Consider the following 17,763-nt stretch of genomic DNA (forward strand, 5'->3'; position numbering starts at 1 on the left):
TTTTTTACTGAGCAGTATCAACTTTGAATGGTGTGTCCATTTTTCCTCCAGCTGTTCCAGGGTTCGCGGTCTGTGATTGTATCAAGCTGCAACCTGTGAAGCATTTGATTGACCTTCAAAAATGAACTGCAGGCAAAAAACTAGAACTATCCTTTAAAAAAGAAAGCTGACACATTTTCTCACTTTGTCAGTCTAATTGTTGAAATACCAAATTTGATTTAGATTTTATTCGGTGAAATAGAAATGTGTGGTCACTGTGCTATGTTTCATATTTCAATGAATTATTTAATTGGTTCAACAAGTTAACTATTAAATATAATCCAATATACAAAAGTGATTGAAAATATTCTAGACACATATTAATGTCCACAATGGAGTCTCAAATGTCATGGTTGCCATCATTTTTACGTGGTTGTAAACTCTATAAATTGCAAGGCCATAAGTAAGCATTATTGCTGTCACATGATGTCAAAGCAAACTTATTACCGACTTTGTCGGGGAAATGTGTTGATGGTTGCATGGTATAAGAAATTTTTCCTTAAAAATATCTAAGTTGAAAATAGAATTTTGGAAAAAATGTTGCTTTATATTTAAATCTGTGCACATTAGCAAGCAAAACAACGTATTGTCCTTTGTATTTGGTATTTAATAGGTCAAATTCTCAAACTTGCAGATGTATGTCATGTGAATTCTAGACAACGAATCTGTTTTCCTGCACATCCAAACCACAGTTTGCCTTCATGATCAATATCCATACTTATTGGATGAATTATCCCAAAACCATTAAGTTGATGACAGACAATGAGCTGTCCAGACTGGTTCAGTACATGTATGGTATGGGTTAAATAGTCAGAGATCAAAATGATGTCTGTAGAGGTCACTGTAATTTCCTGGGGCCAAAAAAGTTCTTTTTCTTCTTTTTCTACTTCCTCCTCCTTTTCGTCATCTTCTTCTTCTTCCTCTTCTACTTCTTTCTCCTTTTCGTCATCTTCTTCTTCTTCTTCTTCTTGACAACCAGTATATATCCACCTTATCCGTCCACTGGAATCCAATGCAACTACCCTACCATTCCCTAGAAAATCTAATGTTTTCGTATCAACAACACAGATAGTATCCTTACAGGTAACAATCCTCCACGGCCAGGTAAAAAGTCTCTTATTGTCATTGTCATACTGATAGGTATGTTTTATGTCACCTGACTGATTAAGAATCACAACTTTTCTGACACTCTCTGGTTTGATAACAGTATCTTCTAAGTCAATAAGTCCTACAAATAGTTCGTTCTGTTCATTGATATGGACTCCTAATGTTTTCAGTGGAGAAAATGATTTTAAGGTTTTCAATGTCCCATCTGTGGTATACAGCTTTAAATTTTCACTCTTTGTTGATATGACAAGGTCCCCATTTTCCATCATTGCCATATCATAGACTGTTATTTTCTCTGTCTTCTTAATCTTTACCTTCTCATCATCAAATTGTACTTTCTGTAGTTCTCCATAATAGCGGTCCCCAATATATTTTGTCCCCTCTTTATGTGAAACAATTTTGTAAGCACACAGTACAGTATCATAAGATTTCACTAGTTCCAAATCACAAATTTCATAAATCTCACCAAAGATTTGACTGGATGAAAATTCTGAATGGTCACTGGGAATGAAGTTAAAATTCAATGGTGAAAGTTTTATTGTTGTAATCTCAGGCAGATTTGTATTCAATAATTTACCCATCATGAAGATATCCTCAGCAGAATGAGAACTAAGGACTTTCTCTAGTTCATCCTTTTTCTGTAAGAGCTCCTTTAGAATAGCTTGGGTATAGCTTAGTTCATCTTGGATAGGTTGGAACAATGATTCCAGTTTTTGAAGTATTTCCTGCATGTATTCTTCTATAATTTCTTTCATTTCTTCTCCATGTTGTAAAATTTGTGCTTTTGCTTCATCATGCTTTTGTTTTGAGTCATCAAATATTGCCTGCACCTTGTTTGTGTCTGACTTTAAAATAGAGAGGTGCTCATCTACTTTAATCTTGAACCATTTGATGTTTCTTGACAAGTCATCATACCTGTCCCAGAGGTCATCTGTATCATGGGCTTTATGTGACTCTCTATTGTAGAGAGCACAAATTGCCTTTTCACAGTCACTGCAGAACATGAAACATTTCTTCCCCTCATGTTCAGAGCAGGTCAGGTTGTCAAGGTCAGCCTTACGATGTCCCTCTGCAGCATCTGCAGTTTCTGTTTCCGTGTAGTTGATTATATTATGCCTTTTGGAAGACTTGCTTTTAGAATGAATGTTGTAAGAACAGAGCTGACATAGATACAGGTCACAATCTATACAGCTCCATTTTATCTCTGATTCTCCACAAAACTGACACTTTGAAGGAGTCTTGACATCATTACAATCAGATGAAGCCATTATCTGTTGGTGTGTTGCTGTTTTTTGAATTTTCAAATGATCTTTTTCATTTTCTTGTTCTTCTATACCCTAAAAAGACATAATCATTATACTTTGTTATACTTGTATGTTTAATTTAAAATGAGGCATTTCATTTTGAAACCAATTCTAAGTGTATTATGAATGAATGAATGTCAATTCTTTGTGAATTTTATACTAAAGACAACACAATGCATTTTTGAGAAGTGCTTTTTCATACCCACTTCTTATGACTGCACCATACATAAACAGATACATTTTGGGTTGAAACCTAAGCCATGGATTTTGAATTGAAACTCATTGAAAATGCATGGATTTTCTTTCCTTTGAGGTCCAATTCATGGAACTTATAAAGGGCCTTTGAATGTTTCTATCAGTTTTGTTTATGCAATTTACATGTACGTATACTTACAGTTCAAAGTGATTTTAACAGTAGTCATTTATCCATGATACATGTATTTTGTAATAAATATTGGACTTTGGATCTCACATGATGCAGGTTTCAGATAACAGATATTTTACCACTATCATTTATATGTAAAGAAGGGTTATTTTTATCTTTTCATATATTTGTACTGACTTCTTAAGATAAAGGAATTTTTGAAATATAGCTCATAGGTTTTTTAGTTTGGTTTTTGTTCAAAATAAGGAATGAAACATTGTGGTTTTTTTTCTCCGAAAATGGTTTGGTCATACGCTTTAAAATAATGCAAATGGGCTCTATTTTATTTCATTTCCTTATTTGTCTGTCTGTCTGTTGACAGTTGCATGGAAAATTGTTTTATTTATCTGAGTATTTAAAATTTGGTATGTTGTTCTTTTCTTTATACAAAAATCTCAGCTGCTGTTGGACAGATTGATTTGAAATGGTGTATGTGGCTTTATATTGATTTTAGTTGTAATGGGAATTCCTCAGCCTTGTTACACAAAAGAATGACTGTTTTTTAGTGTAGTGGAAATGGCTTAGTAGTTCCAATTGATTTTAATGGTTGTCTGATATCAACTTCCTGTTTCATTGGACTTGTAAAAGTAGGGGTATAGACATAGCAGGAAAACATGTTCAATTTTATCTTGCTATTTATTATTGAAATTTATCAGTGTGATAATGTCAGGTAAATTAGTTCTGTATATTGATAAAAACTCCCACAGTGCCAGCAGCTGGATGGTTCAAATGGATCGTAATCCAAAACTATAGCCTAAAACATAAAACAGAAACGATTAACTTATGCAACATAGCAAGCCGAATAAAAAAGATAACACATTAAAAATGATGATTAAGCAAAGAAGACATCACACAAAAAAACTTAAGAACTAGCAATATGAACTCCCACTAAAAACTGGGAGTGACATCAGGTGCTCTGGAAGGGTAAGCCTGTCCTGCTCTTCCAGCGGCACCATCCATATTGCTTGTGAGACAAATCTGGTAATTATCTAACTTACTGTTTATCTCCTGTATAAAAATATAAAATATAATCCATAATTACCCCTCTGTTCAGAGTCCAGTGTTTTGGATAATATTCTGCTGCACTTCGTGGAGCATTTTATTTGAAAATGTATTTAGTAGAGGCAGAATGTTTTAAAATATCAACATGTTAGTAATGTGTCATATCCAAGCATTATTTAATTGGTTAATAAAGTGGTTAAATAGATTACAGCTGTTAAAATAAGATTGATTGGCACTTAGTGACAATAGATACAATCTGACCAAATACCAATGATGTATCTGATAACCAACAGTATAAGCCATGTTTAAAACTGACCTACAATCAGTGATCCCTCTTATAACTAAAAAGTTGAACTATATACGTAACCTAACTTAAAACCAAAAATCAGGTGATTGTAATGTTATCGATGGGAAAACCAACTTTGTTTTTTTTCGTCAACAATACCGTTATTTGCACTGTAAATAAAATGGCTCTGATACTGGCAAATCTGCAATGTTATCATAGTTTAATTTCCTTTCCTCTTTCGTCTACCCCCGGACTTGACTTTTTATGAACAACTTGGTGGGTGTTTCTGGAAAAGCAGAGAATGCTTACCCTACCGATGCACCTAGTCCATGCTGGTTTAATTGAGTCTGAGTTGCTCATTGACTTTTGTTGTTTTGTATGGGTTATTTTGGTTACTTTATGTTCTTTGTTGTGTATGTCTGTGTTCCATGTCTGGTCTTTGTCCTTGGATTACATTTTTTAAATTTCTGCTAAAATCTTGGTTCTCCTGATTTCTCTTTCATAACCAGATTTATAATAAATATGTTTAGACTATGCATACATAACATATCATGTTGTGATTTACTGAATGGTAATTTGATGAAAGGTGTTTAAGTATCCTTTCATTGAGAAGAGAGGAAAACTTTGTTTTTTTTTTGTGATGCATGCACTAAATAGTAGCATTCTAACCATTTCACATTTTTATCATTTTATGTTTTAATACTGTTTTTGTTTAGTAAGAAATTGTAATTGAAACTGTTGTAAACACTTTAAAAGAGCGTATTTAATATATAATGTAAAGTTATATTAGGGATATTTCAGGGGTATTTTAGAATATTTGCCTGCAAAGTCTAACATGTTTGACAATAGTTGTGTAAGTACTTGAATTGATTTGCATCTCTTATGACAAAAAATAACAATTGTCTTTTTTCTCCTGCTTTTGGATATTAAGAAACTGAAGGAATTATTTTTTTTTAAATATAGAGGTACATGTACTCAGCAGTATGTATGGTTCAGCATCAAAATAATATTTGACGAGGTAACTGAAATATGATCCTCCTTTGAGTCCTTTGTTCCGTATCCATTGAATTTGTCCAATGTAATCCAATGCAACCACCCTACCTTTTTCTATATTACCTTCATCAAAGTCTTGTGCATCAACAACACAGATGGTATCATTACAGGTAACAATCCTCCATGGCCAGGTAAACAGTCTGATTGAAAATAGCATACTCATAGGTATGCTTTATGTCACCTGACTGATTCAGAATAATTATTTTTCTGACACTCTCTGGTTTGCTATCAATGTCATCAGAATCAATCAGTCCTACAAATTGTTTGTTTTGTTCCTTTATAAGGACCTCTAATGTCTTGAGTGGAGAGAATGATTTGAAAGTTTTCAGTGTTCTGTCTTTAGTATAAAACAATAGATTCTCATTCTTAGTTGATATAACAAGATCATCATCATCCATCATTACCATATCATAGACCTTTATCTTCTCAGTTTTCTTAATCTCTACTTCCTTATTATCAAATTCAACTTTTTGTAGTTGTTCGCTTAAAGGGGTTCCATCATTACATGAAATTATTCAGGAAACACGCAGTTCAGTTTCATAACCATTCAATGATTTCCAAAATAGAAAGTTTACAAATGTTGCCAAAAACTAGACTGGTCAACAGTGCAAAAAGGTCTCTGGGAATGAACTTCAAATTCAATGGAAAAAGTTCTCTTGAATTCTTGAGTTTTGTGGTCAGTGATATACATGTACCTATTGCAAAGTCATCTTTAGCAGAAAAAAGAACTCAGTACTTTTTCTAGTTTGTTTTTTCTTTTCTGAGAGGTAATTTAGGTTAGCTTGGATCAAATCTAGTTCATCTTGGATGGGCTGGAATCCAGATCTTGAAGTGTGTCTTCTATAAGTTCATGGCAGGTCACGTTGTCTAGGTCAGTCTTACAATGTCACTCTGCAATATTTAGATCCTGTTTCTTTGAAGTTGATAGTATTATGTCCCTTAGAAGACTTGATTTTAGAATGGATGTTGTAGGAACAGAGTTGACATAGATACAGGTCACAGTTGATACAGTTCCATTTTATCTCTGATTCTCCACAGAACTGACACTTGGCAGGAGTCTGAGCATTGTCAGAATTAGATGAAGCCATTATTTATTGTTGTGGTGCAGACTTTTAAATTTTCAAATGGTCTAATTCATTTTCTTGTTCTTCTTTACCCTTCAAAGACATAATTATTACTCTTTGTTAAACTTCAGAATAAAGCATTTCATGCTAATGTATATGCTACCCCTTGAGCACTTGATATGGAGCTAAAAAGTCAATACTCTGTTAAGTACTGATCTGCCTTAAAACCAGGCAGAAGCTAATGATTAATGATTCAAGTATTTTTTTTATTCCCACATATTTTTTTTTATTGGAACTCCTTCAGTTGACCTCATAGAAACTGTATTCAAAAATAAAAGTGCAAATGAAAGTTGCCCACTGGAGATGTTAACACTTATACTTAAGTCACTTTCAACTACAGAAAAGTATGGGAAAATATCATGCCAGAAATTTTACACTATAACCAGTCAAAAAAAATTCACAATATAGAGCAAATCCAAGGAAATGAACTTTGGAAATGTTGTTTTTCGGACCTAATAAATGTATCTGAACAGTTTCATTGATTATCATGAGATATGATGAATCACCCCATGCCTGGTTTTTAGACAGAACCATACGTTATTATGTATAATAGGCAAATCAGTAGGTCCTTTAAACTCCAATTCTAAGTGCACTTGGGACAGATGCCATTTCTACATGCATTTGGTCAGAAATTCTTATTGCCATACCCACTTGTTTTGTTTAGAACTGTACCTTAACCTTAGTCATGTGTTTTGCACTGAAACCCAGAACTTAGCATTGGTGTGGATTAGATATGAAAAATATAGTTGCAGTTAAATGCATTGCTTTTCTTTTAATTAATATACAGTTCAGAGAAGTTTCATTGTGACAAACAATGTATGTCCAAGTTTTGCTTTTACAATTTAAGAGGGAATCCATACAAAAGCCAGGCAGTGGGTGGCACATGACAAATTTTGTTTAAAATTTTTTTCACCCATTTCTTGTCACAAATGCATCCTTTCTCAAAGTTGAAAGCTGTTTTTTCATTAACTCAAACAATTTCAGAGAAATAAATTACAGTACATTGACAGCATTGAAATTACTTGATGTCAGGGAGATAACTCTTTAATTTTAGCCATATTTGGTTGCTATGTTTGAGAACTTTAAAGTCAAGTTGTGGGTCATCAATTATTGATTTAAAACAACATTTATCATATTTGACATTTATATGATACATTATATTGGAACAAAAAATTCAGTGGAAAAAAATTTACTCTGTGCCACCCATATCACAGGATCTGCCTGATTTTTACATGGACAGCCTCTTAATTGTACATGTACTTACAGTTAAAATGGATGTTAACCAGAGTCAGGTATCCCTGGACCCTGGTACATGTATTAGATTAACTTCACTTTGCAGTGTGAGTTATACATCCTTAACTTTGTTTCTCACATGATGGTTTCAGAATGGGAGATAACAATAATCTATATCAATGTTAATGATATGTAAGCAAGGATCAAATTTGAACTATTTATATTTTTGTTTATTTGTTCTACTTACTATAAATTGATAATTAATGTTATATAAGTCATCATTAACATTTTCATCTAAAATTTTCAAAATGAATTAAAAAGAATATATTAGTATTTTTAATGATTAATAATTGTGTCCTGAATCATCAAGGTTACCATGACCTTCCAGTTGCATTTGTGGATCCATAGGGGTAAAACCATGGTGTGCCCCTTAAAATTTGGGAAAATAATTTTTTAGCATAAAATCGTGACTTTTAACAAATTCGACACCAGAAAGTTTTTCTCCTTACTTTCTTACTTTTCTTAGCCTTTAATTCTATTCCCCCTAACCTGAAATGAAGAATCTGCCCCTGAGTTGACAATGACCAAAAGCTGTGGTTGTACTGTTAGAAAGAAATAGTGCACTTAATTTTATCTGTCTACTTCAGGTTGCCAATCTTTTAAAAGTACCTGTCTCTGTAAGAATCGTGCAAAATCTGAAAAATGTGATACACCCCAAAAAGGCTACATATTTTTATTTTTGATAATGAGTTGTTTTATGTGTCTATATTATGAAATGTGTAATTATTCATTCCAATTTGTCTGCTCTTAGGAGTTAATCAACATTGAATATCCAATAGATTCAAATGTATTTGAGAGTTATTTACAGAATTACCTCCCTTAATTTTGAAATCTACAGTGCATTCTATATTATTTTTATCCCCTAAGAGCACAGGTTATATAAAAACTTGAATGTTAATTTCTGTTTACTATGGCAATTTAAACAAAATATCGAAAATAAAAATATGTAGGTTTTCCAACCATGAATCACATTTTGCATGATTCTTAGCTGGAGTGCTACTTTAAAAGAAAATTTAAGAATTTGATAGGATTGTTTTTGTGAAATTTGACTTGGTAGCCCGTTAGTAATGCTGTTTGAATTATAATTTCCATATTTTGCCCGTCTGTTTAGAGTCCAGCTGCGAGATGATATTTTGCTGCACATGAGTGGAGAATTTGATTTGAAAATCTTCAAAGCAATGGACATAACTCTTAAAGTATCAATCTTTATAAAAATTAGACAGCAGGTGATTCATGCACATCAAAACCAACCAAATTTACTTTTATTTCTTGTTCAGAGACAGTTACTGATCACATAATCAGCCATAGATTTTCATTTGGTTGTTACACTTTTGAGAAAAAATTTTGTATGAATTGTACATGAAATTAACACTTTTAAAGAGTTATTGTTCTTAGTTTTGTTCGATTTGGTTGATTCTAGTGGGAGATAAATTTATGATTTTCTCAAGAGTATAGATCTGAATATGGAAAAGAAAACTGTTATGTTGAAAATATAGCATACATGTATGCAGATTGAAAAAGCATTGTTTGTTCAGTGGGTGTTTCTTCACCATGAATCACTTTCATACGGACAGTGTCTGAGTTTTATATGGACTGGTACTTAAAAGGTATTGTGAAATATCCAATCATTAATCGAACCACAAACAACAATTGATTAATGGAATGGTCAAATAAATTACAGCTGTTCAAATGAGATTGATCAGCACTTAGTGAAGATTGATACAATCTGACCAAATACTGATGATCTGTCAGATAACCAACAGTATAAGCCATTCCTATAACGAATGACATTGAAAGTAAAAAGATTAGCTCATCTGCATGTATATGTCCTTTTGATTTCATATATATTAAATTGTCATGCAGAAAAGAATTTTAGGTCAAGGCTTCCCTAGGAAAATGAATGTACTTCTGAAGTAATAAACCATGGCTGTCTGCCCCTATGACTATATTGTTCTTTACTAACAGATGACTCTTATTGAGAGTTTACCATGAGTGTTTCACTTAATCTGTGGTATGGTGCTCACTTAAGACTTTAAAATTTGGTAGTCACTTCTTTAGCATATATACACAGAAAGACAACAGCATGGTTGGCTCGTAGTCAAATTATGCCTATCAAGTACCATTCTGTGTAAGAATGAGGCGAATGGTGGCACATCATAATTCTCAATTTGGTCTTTTTTGCCTTAAACATATTCATTTCCTCAAGAAAGCTATTTAAATTTATCCTGAAGCATCTGTGACGTAGATATTTTTAACTGCTTATAGAAGGAAAATATGTGGGAAAATTTTACAAACACTACTATGGTTATTTCTTGAGGTAATCAGGTATAAATGCTTGGTCAATTCAATAAAATCTCAGTGTTTTTTTCCTTCAACTGTGCCACACCTTTTGCCCTATTCTTAGATAGAGAAGTATTTAAAAATCCTTGAAATACTGAATAATATTGTTTGCGTCATTTGTTTTTGTATGATTATATAAAATAAGAACTTGAAAAAAGTATACAAAAACAAGAAATTGCTTTTGAGTTGCCTAAGTTTTAATATCTTCACATTTGTACCTCTTGAGATTATTCTTGGCAACTTCCAAAATTAATCATCGAACATTTCCGTGATGTTATTGTCAGAGTCAGAATAGGTCAGGAATTTATGAAACTTTATAGAAATCGTAATTGCCACTGTACGACCCATAAGTGAAAAATGGTGATAAATCTTGACATTGATTTTAAGAATTAAATTCAGTGTCTGTTATTATTGCTGTTTAGAATTGTTATGATGGCAGAAAAATGTATTTTTTGAAGGCACATGAAATTTTCCCATTTATAAAGGACTGCTGGTCCTATTGGGTTCGGATTAGGTTCTTTCCAGGAACTATAGATCTTACCTGTCTTTATTTCTTGCAATATCTAACGAAAATTTTTAATGCCACTCAGTAGATGGAATTACTTCAGATGGCAGATCACTAAATTTTTGGTAAATTATTCAAAAAGTTCTTCTTTCTGCATCTAATATATTTTTAGTGAAGTAGAAATCGCTAAACAGTTTCAATCAGAGTTTCATTGGAATACTTGTTTTGATCAGGAAAAGACAAAGATAATTGGTAGTAACTCCAAGAAATTTGGCATGAAAAAAGAAGCTAAGAAAAAAAGTTGTGGTGAAAAAAATTCAATCACTTTGACTATAAATTAAGAATTAATTTAAAATTCATGACTTAGATTAAGACAACTTCTGTTTAGTTCCATTTATTTTCACTTATTTATAGGTTATATACTCTGTACTGTTGGGTCTTCTGATTTTACCCATTTTGACAGGTGGCAATTTTATGGTGTCCATTTGCATTAAAATTTACCAGAAATATTGAACCATAATGGAAACAGAAGGTTTAGCATGCTATAAAACCTGGTTTATCCCACCTTACATTTTGAAATGCCTGTACGAAGTCAGGACCATATTGGTGGTTTTCAACTTCCCAGTTTTTTATCTCGATGTTGCAATTTGTTATACTGACTTTACTTTTGACTTCTGCCTAGATTTTATCAGTCTGATAATTTTGTTATTATCCTTTATTTAAGATGAAGAGTAAATTCCTCGGCAAACGGGGTTTTTCTTTTGAGTAACTAGAGTAAGTAGATTAATTTACTATAAACAAATTAACCTTCACAGATTCTGTCAACTGAACATACATGTATTCTGGTGTATCAGTTTTCGTGATCTCAAAAAAATATAAGCTTTATACGTGTATAGTGTTAAAAATCAATTTCACCATGGAAATAGTGAAAATTAGTACACCCCGAAAATTGAGATGTTTGCAGTATCTAAAACTATTGACTGATAGACTGTCCACTTGTTGATCTAATGAATGGAGTATTTCTTGTCTTTTTTATACCTTGAAAGTACTGGTACATTAACTGGTGGATATCCATTTTCATGGATTAGGGAAGAAGCACAAATTCTTTGATTCTTGAATTTGTGGTTTGAGGTTTTCAGTATAAATATCAAAGTGAATCTCCTTTTCATTGGGAACCAAATTTTGTGGATTGGCCTTCCCATGTAAAACCATGAAAATTGGTACCCCACGAATAATAGTTATTCCACAGAATAAAAACCAATTAAAATTTGCAGAGATAATTTTTTGGCCAATTGCTCCTGAAAGACTAAGGCTATAAACCCCTTTAAGCACTATAAATGTTTTCTTCAGATTTCTAAAATTTTTATTGCAAACTGCATTAAAACACATTTCAGGTGTATTGGTGCTTATTTCCATCTGAAACACCGGTTACTTAAGGTAGATCATACCTATTACATGTACTCGAAACACCGGTTACTTAAGGTAGATCATACCTATTACATGTACTTGAAACACCGGTTACTTAAGGTAGATCATACCTATTACATGTACTTGAAACTCCGGTTACTTAAGGTAGATCATACCTATTACATGTACTCGAAACACCGGTTACTTAAGGTAGATCATACATGTACTCGAAACGCCGGTTACTTAAGGTAGATCATACATGTACTCGAAACATTCTTTTCTTGCAAAATCATAATATTTATTTTAAATGAGCAAATAATATTTGAAAAAATTATCTTTACATTGAAAAACATTTTTTGACATAAACTTATATAAAATAATAAAAAACATTAATTTTACAAACCTTCTTTCAAGGGGGAGATAATTGGGAAAATGTTCTGCAGAAATGTAATGGGAATTTTTTTTTATATTACTAGAAAAAAAGTTTTGTAACCCCTAATTTTCTTTTTGAAATATGTAAAAATCTAAGATAGATGTTCATTATACCAATTTTTAAGAAATTTTATCTAACAGTTTTTTGTTAATAGTTAGGGAAGCTGTGGAAAATCCCTACAGAATCTCTATATATTTTTTTAAAATATAACATGGTTTCTAGCAGTTTATACTGTTGTTATGTTTAAACTGTTCAAAAATTATTTGGTTGATGGATTCCTGGATAAAATTGTAAAAAAAACACACACAGAAGTTATTATTTGAATTCGGAATTCTATTGGATTTAAGGAAAGAAGTAAAAACAAATATTTATTAAACTTACCCCCTTAACTTGTATGTCTGTCTGATTTTAGTTGCAATTATTTCAGCTTCCAATGCATTATTAAGTTTAAGTATTTGTAAGAATCAGGCAAAATGGTAAAAATCAGAACATGCATGTAAAAACCCCACCGACTTGACATAAAATATCACTCCAGGATGGATGCTTTCTCTGTTTGAGAAGAAGACCATTATTTAATTTCTGCATCATTGGATTTGCTCAGAAATTTCGCAATAGAATCTTAGAAAAATGAGGTTTTTGACAGAGTTATCTGCCCTTGAAATGTTTATTTTCAGTGCATTTCAATGAAATTGTAACTCAATGGTCCAGTATGACATGGAAAATCTTGTCTGTTTTCCTTGATTCTGATGGTACAAATAGTCAAATTACTCTATCAAAATAATGTTCTTTTTTTCATACCATGTTTCACATACTGCCTGATTCTTACAGGGAACGACACTTAATACCTAATTTGATTTGTGGCTTTATATTGAATAGACATACGTTATAAGCGATAAAAGCAATTATGGGTGCCGTCTGATATTAACTTCCTGGTTTGTGGGACTTATCAATTTTTCACTATATGGGATAATAATGAAAATTTTTCTCACCTCCCATGCATTGATTTTAAATTCAGTATGTGGCTTCATATCAATGGGACATATGTTATAAATGATTTTTGTTGCTGTCCTATATCAACTTTTTAGTGGTGTCCGAGTTGCTCATTTACTTTTGTTACTTTGTATATATGATTTTAGTTATGTTCTTTGTTGTGTTGGTCTGTTTTCCATGTCTGGTCTTTGTCCCTGGATTATATTATTTTGATTTCCGCTAGAATCTTGGTTCCCTTGATTACTCTTCCTGTACGAATGAGGAACTTTATGTTATTGCTAAGTTTTAAACTTCAATCAACAGAAAATGCTGGCCCTATCAAGTCTAAATGTTTAGATAATGCTGGTCTTGTACATAGAAATGTCAATTAAGTGTAAGTATTTGTAAGAATCAGGCAAAGTGGAAAAAAAATCAGAAACAGGCATATCAAAAACCCACCGATCTGACAATATGATTTCACTGAAGGATGCTTTGTCTATTTGAAAGACCATCATTTGATCTCTGCATCAGTGGCTTTGCTCAAATTTTTTTTCAATAGAATGATAGAAAAATTGGGTTTTGACAGATTTATCTGCCCTTGAAATGTTCATTTTCAGTGCATTTCATTGAAATTGTAACTCAATGCACCAACATGATATGGAAAATCTTGTCAGTTTTCCTTGATTCTAATGGTACAAAATGGTCAAATTACACTATTAAAATGATGCATTTTTTTCATACCATGTTTCACATACTGCCTGATTCTTACAAGGACTGACACTTAAGGTTAAACGTATACTATGACAGAATGGTATCATTTGTGTCAAATTAAAAATGCCTTAATATTATGGAAAAGGAATGGAAAAGATCACAAAGAAAATTGAATCCATCTTATGTAGCTTTGTTTCATTAATTAATTTACCTCTATAAGAAAACAAATGAACATTTTAAGTACCAGTCCATATAAGTTCAGGCAATAGTAACCAGTGGTAGAAATGATTCATGATCAAAACCCATCGAACAATCAATGATTTTTTTTTGTCTACCTGTATTAACAATTTTTTACTTTACTATCACTACCAGACACAAACAATGACTGATGTGACCATCCACAGTCATTTTTTGACTGATACAAACACAAAATGTCTCAAACAATGCATCATCTATCTTTTCTAAAACAATGGTAAAAAATGCTGCATCAGTCAAATATTTATTTTGACATTTTTTGGTTATGTCAACATTTTTATGCCCCCACGACAAACTGTCCTATTAATTTACCCCTGTCCGTCCGTCCGACACATTATCATAGCTTGTCCGGCTATCTCCTTGACAGTTTTTGAACTACATCTTAAATATTTTACAGGATATTTATACACATGATGAAGGTGGGCAGGGCCAGAGGATTTTTGTGAAATTTTACAGAAATTGGTGATAGTTACACTTAGCCATTTTACTCTGAAACAGGGCTATATGGCTTGTCTGTCTATCTCCATATTTATACACATGATGAAGGTGTGCAGGGCCAAAGGATTTTGATTTCCGTGAAATATTATGGAAATTGGTGATAGTTACACTTAGTCATTTTACTCAGAAATATATGGATAATGGCTGGTCCAACTATCTCCTTGTACAGGTTTTGAACTACATCTAAAATATTTTACAGGAAATTTATACACATGATGAAGGTGTGCAGGGCCAATGGAATTGGATTTTCGTGAAATATTACGGAAATTGGTGATATTTACACTTAGTCATTTTACTCAGAAATAGGGCTATATGGCTTGTCCGGCTATCTCCGTGTACAGTTTTTGAAATACATCTAAAATATTTTACAGGATATTTATACACATGATGAAGGTGTGCAGGGCCAAAGGATTGTGATTTTCATGAAATATTACATAAATTAGTGATAGTTACACTTAGTCATGTTACTCAGAAGTATATGGATCATGGCTTGTCCAGTTATCTCCTCATACAGTTTTTGAACTACATCTAAAATATTTTTCAGGATATTTATACACATGATGAAGGTGTGCAGGGTCAAAGATTTTGATTTTCGTGAAATATTACATAAATTAGTGAAAGTTAAACTTACTTATTGTCATCAAAAATAGGGCTATATGGCTTGTATGGCTATCTCTTTCTGTAGTTTTTGAACTACATCTAAAATATTTTTTACAAGATGTTTCTACGCATAATGTGGTGTGCAAGGTCATAGGATCTTGATTTTCATGAAATATTACGGAATTGGGTGATAGTTAGACTTTGTTATTTTTGTCAGAAATATATCCCAAATAACAAAGTTAGGAATTTGTTATGGGGGTATTAACATTTTGTTTATGTGTCCATTAATACATCCATAAGTCCTCTTTATCCCATCGCAACTAGGCTGACACTATCAAACAGAATTTCGTGACACTATGTGGCCAGGATACAATATGTAGATATGCATATATTTAGGAATTTCTGATCCCCAAATTGATCCCCAGACCATGAATAACACAAGACTTGAAAGGATTTCTGAATCTGCAAACCATGTCTTCATACAAAAATAAACTTGTTCCTAATTTGGCAAATCTAGCCAGCGGGGGCATCATTAGTGTCTTACAGATACATTTGATTAACTAAAAAAAAAAAAATCATTACTAACAAATGAGGTGGGGGCCCCTGTGAAAAACAGGCCTTCTAGGTTAGGTTGAGTTAGTCTAAATATGTCATTGTCAATGACTTTTTGGTTGATTAGACCAAACACTTTTTGTGTTGAGGTGGAGGTAATGTTAATACCTCTACCCACAAGAACATTGTGGTAGACATCTTTTGTCCTTCTCAACACTAGATTTACTTTAGTGTTTTAAGACAATGTATTTTTGTGATGAGTTAGACACATTGTGTATCAAATGAATATTTTAAATGTTGATATGGTCAAAATAAGAATAAAAAAAGCGAAATATGCATTTAAGTAGACATAATTTGCTTTCCCCAGTTGTATTTTGACTTTGCATGGTCACTACAGTCTTATTTTAGCCAGCTCTGTAATTTAGATTATACCTTATGTTTATTTTTCACTTAAATAAATGAAATCAGGAATGATAACTCTTCTATACATGAAGTCTCATTACCACTTCCAGGTGAAATGACCATCCAGCAATGTAGTATCCATAACACAATAACATTGTAAGAGTGTAATCTGTGTGTATGTTGATCAAAAGTAGTCAAAATATAAGCTGAGAATGTGTACTTAAAAATCCTATTTTAATCTCTACAAAAGTGTATGAATATTGTTTACATGTGTGAGTAATTTGCCTCCATGCTGTCAGTCAGCAGAACAGGAGGAAAATCTGGACTTTCAGTATTATTTATTCAAGTCAATTTTGTAAAAAACTTCTACTATCATCGTCCCACTAGTAAAATGATTTTGAAAGCCCCGACTTTTAAGCTCTGCAGAGGTATACACCTCTATTACATTGTTTGTCCCATGAATTCTCAGTGAAACTTTGAAAATAAATTGTTATTTTAACATGTAAAGAAATGGTAAAATTTATGTAGGCATTTTGCAAGAGTTTTCAGTTTTGATTTGATTATATAAATACATTCTAACATTCATACAAGTGTATGCATAATCTATAACACTTTTGAATAGAGTATCATAAAAGAGAAAATTGTTGCCGCTTACACTGGTTTTTTTTTAATGTTCTATATTATATTGTCTTAAAGTGATTTAGTATTGTCAAATCAGCTTTTGTTTTGTGTTGTGTTGTTCATTTTCAATTTTTAGTAGTTATAGTTTTTGTGTGTGAGGGTCTCAGGGAAGATTAGCTTGTAAACTAACTGTGTAACCCTCTTGAAATAAAGATTTTATTATTATTATTGTTATTATTTTATAATATTTAAAGTGCAAGAACCAAATGACAAATTGAGACCAGTTTTATGTAACTGTTTATGTAATATGAGTTCTTGATATTCATGATTCACCCCCTGCATGATATTTGTAAAGTCTGGTACTTAAGCAATGATTGGTAAAGAAATTGAAGTCCAATCATTAAATCTAAGCTTAGTTGTAAATCTAGCTGGATCCGAGTTCTGGTGGCACGAAAATTATCCGACACAATATCTTAATTACCTTTCTTTATAACAGATGAATTGTCAACAGCAATGCTGTGTCACGCAACAATAAAATAAAATGGAAGAACAAGTAACATTGTTTATATTCTCTGAAAGTTCATAAACGAATATCAGCCAATCAGATCTAAAATCTTTTCTGTGTTACAGACATAAAGCCAATTGTTTCAACTGTTTATGTGAAAAAACTACCATATAAGATGTAGTAAAGTGTTGTCTATTGTATGAATGGAATTTTTAGTCTGACCTAAAACTAACCTTTTATTGATGGTATCATTCTTTTCCACAGTATACATTCTTTGTTGTGCAATTATTGTGAGATAATAAAACACAAATTCTGGTACAATTTGCAGATTCC

General features: G+C 32.2%; 3 protein-coding genes across 6 annotated transcripts in view; 1 reads left to right on the forward strand and 2 right to left on the reverse strand.

Moving 5' to 3' along the window:
- Window positions 1-17,763, forward strand: part of LOC148602276 (voltage-gated inwardly rectifying potassium channel KCNH6-like) — a 127,905-nt gene that overhangs the window by 87,838 nt on the left and 22,304 nt on the right. The gene's annotated exons all lie outside the window — the stretch shown is intronic.
- Window positions 626-7,731, reverse strand: LOC148602277 (uncharacterized). The gene is made up of 3 exons (XM_088553237.1): window positions 7,604-7,731; window positions 6,106-6,372; window positions 626-2,483 (listed from the first exon to the last, which is right to left on the reverse strand). Exons 2-3 carry the CDS (start codon window positions 6,301-6,303, stop codon window positions 681-683), a joined length of 2,001 nt encoding a protein of 666 aa, XP_088409363.1. The 5' UTR covers window positions 6,304-6,372; window positions 7,604-7,731; the 3' UTR covers window positions 626-680.
- Window positions 3,492-6,092, reverse strand: LOC148602278 (uncharacterized). The gene is made up of 2 exons (XM_088553909.1): window positions 5,279-6,092; window positions 3,492-3,628 (listed from the first exon to the last, which is right to left on the reverse strand). Exon 1 carries the CDS (start codon window positions 5,620-5,622, stop codon window positions 5,320-5,322), a length of 303 nt encoding a protein of 100 aa, XP_088410035.1. The 5' UTR covers window positions 5,623-6,092; the 3' UTR covers window positions 3,492-3,628; window positions 5,279-5,319.

The sequence above is a fragment of the Perna viridis genome, chromosome 11, assembly GCF_037379345.1.
Source record: "Perna viridis isolate PV_CMFRI_1.1 ecotype Kerala chromosome 11, ASM3737934v1, whole genome shotgun sequence".
NCBI lineage: Eukaryota > Metazoa > Mollusca > Bivalvia > Mytilida > Mytilidae > Perna > Perna viridis.

Coding starts and splice junctions, on each gene's coding strand:
- LOC148602278 (XM_088553909.1), bottom strand. CDS start 5,622: ATGGTAATGATGGATGATGATGATCTTGTTATATCAACTAAGAATGAG.
- LOC148602277 (XM_088553237.1), bottom strand. CDS start 6,303: ATGGCTTCATCTAATTCTGACAATGCTCAGACTCCTGCCAAGTGTCAG. Junction 2,484..6,105: donor CAGGATCTAAATATTGCAGA/GTGACATTGTAA, acceptor ATGTCTTTTTAG/GGTATAGAAGAACAAGAAAA.